This window comes from Nestor notabilis, unplaced genomic scaffold (genome assembly GCF_000696875.1).
Source record: "Nestor notabilis isolate BGI_N333 unplaced genomic scaffold, ASM69687v1 scaffold1411, whole genome shotgun sequence".
Taxonomy (NCBI): Eukaryota; Metazoa; Chordata; class Aves; order Psittaciformes; family Psittacidae; genus Nestor; species Nestor notabilis.
Genome location: NW_009914928.1, coordinates 39,712 through 49,134, shown reverse-complemented (window position 1 = coordinate 49,134; position 9,423 = coordinate 39,712). Strand labels below are relative to the sequence as shown.

Sequence of the window (9,423 nt, the reverse complement as noted above, 5' to 3'; positions counted from 1 at the left end):
CTCTGCCCTACAAAACCTCCCCAATACTCCCTCCCAAACCTTTCAGTGCCATATGGAATTGCAGAGCAGAGTCAGCCCCAGCGTCCTGAGACCACCAGCAGCACGTGGGGCAGAGCGCGCCTTCCCACACACGTGCTCAGGGAAGAGACTACTCATCCATCACTTGAAATCCACCTTAAGGCAAATAGATACGGAGTTTTCTCCCTCTTGCTGAAAAGTTTTACTTTTCCAGTATCAAAACATGAATCAGACATTCAGGAAATGAATTAGTGTTTGGCATAAAGAATGCTTTAACCAAAAAAAGAGAAGAAATAAAAAGGAAATAGATCAATTATTTCACCTTTATCTACATTTTGTTAAAGCATTTTATGCGCTTTCAACAACAGATTGCAAGGGGTTTGGCAACTTCTTTGTCTTTTTTTAATGAAAATCCAGACAGTGTTCTCTGTTTGCAATCAGAACCACAACCTTAGTGCAATATTATATTTATTTCTTACAGTAATTTTGGTTGCCATACAAGAGTATTAAGGATTGGGGAAAAGTGCAAGTTACAGGAGCTTGATTTGTTTAATCAGTCGAAATCAGAGGAATTAAAGCACAAAAATTACAGCAACATAGAGAACGTGAACACAAGTTGTTACACAAACTATAGCGAGAAACATAGTAATATCTAGAAAAGAAAAGAAAAAATGTAATGGAAAAAAATCATCAATATTTGTGGCTCATACACATAATCATCGCCAGATCAACTGGGTAATGCTCGTTAAGAACGGAGGAAAAAAAGCACTATTTTTATTAACTTAAGTCCCACAAATAATTAACTTTGTGATATGTAAATTCTGTAAATCAACAGTCACATCTAGTCATTTTATAATATATGAATTCAACTTAAAATGTTTTCAGACACCCAGGGCAAGGAGTCTGTGCAGTTATACACAATTTACATCTTGTAAGGTTTTGGTATTGTATACACAAATATTACAGAAACTAGGCATGTAAATGCAATTTATTTAAATTACAGTATATAAACAAAAGTTGATCCTAAAACCCAGAATATCAGAACGTATTTCAGAGATCTCTAACAACTTGGTTTTCACTATCATAGTAGCATGAAAGAAATGGGTCTTCTCTCCTCCCCCCCAACATTTCCAGACTGGTGAAAATACTCGGAGGCAACGTCGTATCTGTTACTATTGCTTTCTGTAGCAAGATCCTCGCACAGAGCTAGAGACCGATTCCTCTTGGCAGAGGGGTATTTTAGTGGGGAAAGTAGGTCCGCCCAGGTCTCCTCACCTTTACTTTGTAAGACACAAGGTAAAAAATAAACTATTTCATTAGCTCTTTAAACCTCTTTTCTACTAATGGTATATTGTACCTACTCTTTCAGTACCTGAAAAGATCCACGAGCAAGAAACACACCTGTGTAAGAAAGGGATTACTGTCACCTGTAATTTACCGTGTATGTCAGCACGTGTTCAACGTAAATTCAACAAGAAGGTTGTGATTAAAAAGCAGCTTAAAAGTCAACTTCTACGTTTGCTTTTTCTACCGTATTTCCTAATGCGTTTTCTGGCACGTGTTACAGAGGTAAGATCAACTGTACCCAAAGAAACGAAAAAAAGAAGAGAGCATGGCATTAGTGGTTTATTTACTGAATTCTGTCGTATCACCAAATGGAAGACAAGGATGGCTCAATCACCATTTTTACACCTCTTAGAAAGGGTTTGATGGCCTCGAGTTGCCTGTATCGCCTATCTGGATGACTGCCGATTTCTACACCGCCTACGGAAAAACTCAGTACTCCTCAAAGGAAAATGCCTCAGCACTTGGGTTTTATTACAAGGTTACTTGGAGCTTTCAAATACAAACATAGTAACAGGTCTTAAGTCAAAAGATCTTTGTTGTTCCGTAAAGGGGGCAGGAGGCTACGTAAGTTGTATTTTATGAGTATCCAATGAGTTGGTAACTATAACCACTTTTGAAGAAAGATTCATCCTCCTTTGTAGAAGTTCTAGCAAAGATAGAAAATATAACATAGCTCTGCTGGTTCAGATGCATCCAAATGAGGTTGATTTTTAAAAAGGTCAAGACTTTATCATTATTCCACAGAAATAGTAGTAAACCACAAAAGTTTTATTTTTTTTAGGTTTTTTTTTTGTCTTTTTATGTTTTTTTTGTTTTTAACTTCCTAGCACTGAAGTGGCACAAAGGCTGCCAGTAGACCAGCCACTTATTTTCTTAAAATATTGTGCTTATAAACTATCTGTACAACTATTTAAACTTGCAGTAAAGAAAGATATTTAAAATGCTAAACTTTATGTACTCATACTAGGGCTGTTGCAGACCTAATTAGACACTTGTTTGTGAGCAAAAATAATCACAATAAAAAAATTAGAGATAGGCTGGACCATATCAAGGACCATAGCAAGGAAAGAAAGTTCAGGTACCTTCCAAAGTGTAAGAGAACCTGGAAGGACGGTAGGTAGGCAGTCTAGCTGTCCACACACAATTTACCCACCTTGAATGTCTTGAGTATTATGTTAGTAAAGACCTACAAAACTCACAGCTATGAAGAGGTGTAAATTACAAGGGGAGTTCAAACATGCAGAGAGAGATTTGTTAACTTTAAAAAAAAAAAGGAAATAAAAAGTCAGACTTTTAACCAAATCTGTGTGTTTCTCCCCTGCTGACTGAAGTCTCCTGGAAAGCCCTCGAGCTCCGTTTCCCCACCACCCCAGTCCACGCTGGGCCACAGGGTGCGCGCATCAATCCTGCAACTGCACCAACAGCCGTGCAAAGAAATGGCTGGAGCCCCCGAGGTGCTCAGCCTGCTCTCCTTGCCAAGAAGCCAATACGTGTTAACAGTGATAAAACTGAGAAGTTGGATGCCTACCCAATTCTCCTGGCCCTTGGAACACGCACATGCCGAGATACTCGCTACAGCTCCTCCATCCTGGCATCACCTTCTTACCTTTTTTTTTCTAAGGACTTGAAATGTTCCCATTTCTGCTCACAGGCTGAAATCCTTCTCTTTACTTAAAACTGGCAACCTTCCCACTGACTTCAATGGGGACATTCATCTATCTTTTTCTTCTTTCTTGGCCTGATGTTCAAACTAACTAAGCACTTACCACTCACTGAATTAACCAGCATCTCTCAGGGGTCGGCGTATCTGAGTATCTGACTGTGAGGTCCAAAAGACGCGTCCGTACCAAACCCTGAATTTTTACTGGCTTGCAGAGTTCATATTGCAACTTAGCAGTAGTTTAGCTGGTTGAAAACTGGGGGTCTCAGGTTCAAACTAGCTTCATTTTGTTGTACCTCTAAGTGTGCATTCCTCCTTGGTTTTTACGCAACGTCTGCATCGTCTTACAGGTCAAGTCAATGGAGCGCGTATTGAACTTGTTCTGCCACCTTGGAAGAGTGCTATGTGTAACTGCAGAAATAAAGAAATACCAAGTAAAACAGAGCAAGGTTACCTTTGAACTAATTCCAGCAGAACAACCAGCTTCACTGCCAACAAGTCAGAAAGCTTAACTAGTGAAAAAACAGCAATATGAACTCCTGCACCCGTCTTAATATTGTGACTCCGCTACCGATAAAAACGGGTTTGAATGGCAATGAAGCAACCTGTCCTCTTAAAATGAACTAAGGGCTGGGGAAGGAAGCCTGCTCGGAGACTGTCAAGAAGAGAATATAGTGCTTTTCAATACAAAAACGAACTGCTTGCAATTCTAAGTTGAAAGAAAAGCGGCAGGTAACGGTTCCAGCAGAAGGGCAATGTCAAGAGATAGGATTTTTGAAGTTAACAATTTTCTCTCTCTCTCTCTCTCGTATCTCCCCACAACTTTGAAAGAAATTGGCCCCACTCACGTAAAACATTTAATTTCTGCTTGGGCATGTAGCACACAGTCTGCATTACCTGAGTACCAGGAATTGAACTTTTTCCCCCTCCCCCCCAATTTTGCTGGCACTCGCAGACAGACAAGGCATTTGGGGTATTTCAGTACCAGCCCATCTCTAGTTATCAACAGAAGTTTGTGAGGCAAAATAGCTATTCTTATCTGTCCAGCAGCTGTTTCAAAGCTCTTTCTATGTTCATTCTGTGCCCAACTCTAGTCACTCCAAGGTCTATCAGATCTTCCTTTTGTAGATTTGGTAAATGAGTGCCATCTATTTCATTGTCCATAAATGTTTCTTTATGTTCACCTAAGTTTAGACTTTCCAACCAATCTGCCACATCTGGTTTAGTCCACAGGTGGACAGGCTTAGTTGTAAAAGGCTTATTTGAGATTGGCTGTTGTAATATTGAGGGAGAAGGAGACCTGCTGCGCCCTGTGGTCAAGCCAAATAAGTCCCCTGAAGGGGGCTGGCTGGGTAGGCTAAATACATCGGACAAAGTTGGAGAAGGAGATGAAGCTGAAGCAGAAGCAGTCAGAGGAGCAGGCATGATGTCTTTATTGATCTCTGTTGGTGAAACCACAGGGCTTGGAGCATGCCTTGCTCCTGAGGTCCTACTGTCATAGTCTGGGGACCTGCTCTGCAGTGTGATCGGCTGGCTGGTTCCAGGTCGGACAGTAAAAGTGATTGTTGTACTTCGTGTACCTGAGACAGTACTCATGACTTCCGTGCTCCTGCAATGGTAAACAGACATGGAGAGTTAGGTACATCAGCCACCAGCTGAAGGGTTGTCCCTATCAACAGGTGGTAAATACGGTTTGGAATGCTTCAACATTTCAATTTTTTAATGAGCAGTATCAGGTTAAAAGTATTATGATGGTATCATTAAATCTTTCCCATAAAACAATCATCAATGGTAAGCCATAGTTAAGAACAAAACCTTTCCTTATGAGCAGTTCAGAAAAACACCTTCCAGAGCACAGTCTTCCCTTTTAAGGCTACACCAAATTAATTCATGGTTAAATAAGAAATACCAAGTGGAATAAGCAACATGAGCACTTAGTGCTCCCCCAGAAGTGCCATCAGGGGTTGGTCTTCTCTTCGTTGTATGGAGGGGTGGGATCCTACAGTTCAGTTTTAACCTGCCAGTTTTACACACTGTTAGATAGCACAGCTAATAATAGTAGTATAGGATGCAATGGATTTTGGATCTCTGGGCATCTACTCCATGAATTTCATTGGATGTTTGTATTTTAGGATATGTTTGTATTCCCATTTGTTCACAGAATGTATTCCACAATCTCCTCTTATTTCCTATTCTATTCAGGGGGCCTTTTCGTGCTTTACAAATGAAACAATCCTTCCAAGGTTCATAAAGGGAATTGTGTGTCCATTTCCTTCCACGCAGAAATGGTACCTTGGCAGATACACTGCAGAACTTAAGGAGACAAAATTCTTGTTCCTGTGTATGCCCAGAGGTGATGTGGTTGTGATTAAGCCACTGGCACCTCTCTCTTGCCTAAAGGAAGTTTTAGATTAGAAACTAAGCAGGCGTGAAGCTTGCCAAGAGGCCAGCTCTGATGGGAGGCTGACAGGCTGGGGAAAGAGCAGGTGAGTGTGCTTTTATCTAGTGCCTATAGAACAAATTTAGAAGCAGAAGATCCAGGCTCAGGTTTGTCCATAACATAAAATGCTTAACCCCAGAGCCCTTACTACTCATGAGAAAAGTCTGCCAATCAGCACATGCACTTCAGGATCTTCCACAGAAGCACTGGGTACCTTAAGCTCCAGAGTTTTTCCTCTTTTAAAATACCCTGCCAAATAGGAAATCCTTCAGACAATGAATTTCAGGCACTTCCAGACCAATGGAAGGATTTACTTATCTTTGAAGCAATGCCATGGGCTCCAGAGATGCTCTGGAGGATGCTTTGGTTAGATTTCTAACCCAGACCCTGACTGAAGCCCTCTTTATCTCAGTGCCAGCTCACCCCAAGGCCTGACCTGTCATACCTGGGTAGAACTAACGATGACTTGGGTGCATGATGTCAGATACAGGTGCTTCATTAATAATGCAGATTCACCACTGTGCAGGAAAGATCTTATGGAGCCAAAGAAAGAGGATTTGAAGTGCTGTTATGGAAGAAACTGCCATCTCTTCCTAAGTCACTGCTTAAAGATTGTGTGTTCACTGCCACCAAATCAAGCACCAAAACCGATCCACACAGCAGGGGTCAAAGCCCACGTCTGCTCTCTCTGAGGCATGTCACCTCACTAGGTCCACTTTGTAAATGAGAGCCCCTCTCGTGCTGCTCTGCCCTAGGTAAGTGCAATGGCTTTGCTCCTTGCTGTGGAGTACTGCGGCTGCTGGGGAGGAGGATGTGGGGTGTAGGATTAACTTGTCTCACTGGGGCTGCTCCCAGTGCAGTGTAATTGTGAACTCCACAGAAGTGACTTCGCTTTGGTCACCCACGTCCTCAATAGAAGAGTGGTTAAAATTTCAATTAAAAAGATGGTGAACGGACTATAAAGCCCCTTTATCCGGTATGAGCCTTCCTGCTAGTACTGAACGGGAGACATTCTTCAGCAGTTCCTTGGTTTGCTGCTGGCTGTTGTGAGCCCTGTGAGCTACATACTCCCCACATCACCTCTGGGGCTTTGGCACATAATTAACAAACCCAGACATCAGGTATCCTGCAGCACTACAGCACTGAGATTCAAAGCACGCTCGTATCACAGTGAGACTCATTCAAATCAAGCTCCAATACTGTGTTATTAAGAAAGCACTAAGAATAACTGTTTGGAGCACGTACATGTTATTCACATGAGCAATCCCACCAGTCTCCCACAGATTGTTCCATATATTTCAATGCAAACAGGGGGATCTTTTTGAGTGTTGAGAGACTGGTACTTGACTTAAAACACAGTAGGAACAATACTTGTAGCACTTAGGTCTTTGCAATTTAACAAAGAAAGGAAACACTTGGCAAGGTTTTGAGTGTTTCCTGTGAGTTTTTGGGGGCTTAATGGCTCTCCTTGTCTTCCAGGACTGGAGCTGAGCATTCTTAGAAATAAAAAGTCTATGGCAAGAAACTATTGAATTTTACTAAAGAAGGGGAGCAAGTTATTTCTACTTAGCATTAGGAGTCACACACACTTTGTAAGGCATGATATGATTTTAAATCAAGAAAAAAACTGCTCTGCTAAAGGTTGGGATAATGCTGCCCTTGCGCTTGTGAGAAAAGCAGGATGAGTTTTGTATGAATGTGGAAATGCTTCCCAATCTCCTTGCCTGCAATTACCCTTTTACTTAGCTTTACTGTGTTGCAAATACTACAAATTATGGTTTTGTACTCACACCCATTGTGGCACTATCAAATGGATGATGGAATCTATCTTCCATTATGCTCGATGCAGAAAGGAAAGATCATTTCTGTTACTTGACTGACAGCTCCAGGCTCACTGTACACCTTCTGCTTTGTAACTCACTTTTGCTGCTGCTTATCTCTATTGTTCCTTTCGTAGACTCCCTGCCCATCCTTGTTCAGGAAATCACTGCCACTGTTCCTTTAAAGAAAGTATATGAAGCCACTAAACCAAAACACTCAAAAGTAACTGCGTGCTCTTGTTTTACGTATTCCTTGGACCAGTGTTACCTAATCTCAGACCCACAGGCAGTAATAGTGGGTGAGCAAAGCAACACAAGCAAGGTTGTACTTTGCTTTCTGTCAGCCTGGATCAAAGCAATGGCTTTGCACAGCAACAAGCAATATTAAAAGATCTGTGGGCAAAAAAAAAAGGGCAAGATTGCTTTTTTCAAGCCATTGGTTAAGGGCTGGTGACTGTCAAAATACATCTCTGGAACAATGCTAAGAAAATGCGTTATTTTAGCTCATTATGAGGTTTGAATACCAGCCACAGCAGTACTGAAGCTATCATAAATATTAACCCTTTTATCAGAGAACCATAGAGTCACAGACTGGTTTGGGTTGAATGGACCTTAAAGCTCACCCAGCTCCAACCCCTGCCGTGGGCAGGGACACCTTCCACTAGAGCAGGTTGCTCCAAGCCCCTGTGTCCAACCCGGCCTTGAACACTGCCAGGGATGGGGCAGCCACAGCTTCTCTGGGCAGAAAGCTCAGAACACTTTGTTAACATTAACAGACTTAATCCTACAGTAACACACCTTCTGCAAGAAAGTTATTAGCTCTACCACGCACTTGGGCACACAGACAGTACGTATCCCATTGCCGCAACGGGAGTTTAGGATGAGTTTTAACCACAGCAATTTGAGGTCACTGCTGCCTCCAGAGCTACTCAGCAACCTGCAAGGCTCCAGCTGCTGTGCTTCAGCCAGCTCTGCTCTCAGCTCTGCAGCCTTCACACACAGACATGGCCCACATCAAGGTCATGTACATCTGCTGAAGCCCATGGGCTGCATTTCCAGGCTTCCAGTTCAAAGTCCTTAACTCCAAGATTCATTTTTTCCCCTTTATTTTTCCCTTCTTTCAGTGCCAGATGAACTCCAGCATGTAACAGAGACTGCTGTACTGTAATTGTAATCCGAGGAAAAACCACATCTATTTGTGTGACTCCTGTGCATCCTAAATCATGATATATGACATCTCCAACGCAATCTGTTATGCAGATACAGCCTTGAAATCATCAGCTGTCTTGCATTTTATGGCTGATTGGTTTCTTGGTCAATAAGGAACAGGCACATTCCAGCTGGAAAGCAGACATGGTTTTGTTGTATTGTGGCTTTTCCGGATTTTTAATAAGAGCAATTTCTTATGCCTTATTTGATCATCTGTTACACAAAACATATTAAATCCGTATTAAACCTGTCTAACCCCAAATTTCATTTTAAGAAGGTGAAAAGTCTGATAATTATTTTAAATAAGATTTGCTCTGTTACAATCAGCATATGGTAGTGATTTACAAACATTTGCTGCTGGGAGACTGCACTGTCTGCAATGCCCATTATGTTGCTTCACATTACAATCACACTATATAATTCCTATGTCACAATGATGCAGCTTCTAAGTATTAAAGCCATCAAAACAGCTTGTATGCAAGAAATTCAGGATTCCACTTTATTCTTAGTATCAGAAGTAAATTGGTGAAAGATGGCTCATTGCAACCAAACAACCATTGTGCTCTCATGGGAGCTGTTTCGTTCTGCAACTTGCCTAAAGACTCACTGTTTCTTCCAATGTATCAGAGAAAAAAGTCTTAACTACCAAGAGAACCAGTAAGTGAAACAAGTCCCTGTACAGAGGTACTGCAAGAAGCCTCTTACAGAATCTTGAGAACACATCAACCCAAAACTTTGCCTTCATCTCTTATCATATTTTTACTTTATTTTTGGATTGTCAAAGGAAAATTGAACGGTAGGAAAGTAAGTCAATAATTATCTGTTTTTGGGGAAGATTAAGAGCAAGGGCTGATGTGATGACTGGCAGGATACAGAGCTCCTCATAATAGCGTTATTTTAGTGAGAAGAACAGAGAAACGGTTAGTGTC

The 9,423-nt window shown here is 41.5% G+C and overlaps 1 protein-coding gene across 1 annotated transcript in view; it reads right to left on the bottom strand.

The window, feature by feature from the left end:
* Positions 1–3,875: 3,875 nt before the first annotated feature.
* The window catches only part of SHANK2 (SH3 and multiple ankyrin repeat domains 2), a gene marked incomplete at its 5' end in the record, with an annotated part of 39,362 nt that continues 33,814 nt past the window's right edge, over positions 3,876–9,423 (bottom strand). Inside the window, one exon of the mRNA XM_010023875.1 lies at positions 3,876–4,634. Within this exon, the coding sequence (XP_010022177.1) occupies positions 4,061–4,634 (574 nt within the window). The remainder of the gene's footprint in view (positions 4,635–9,423) is intronic.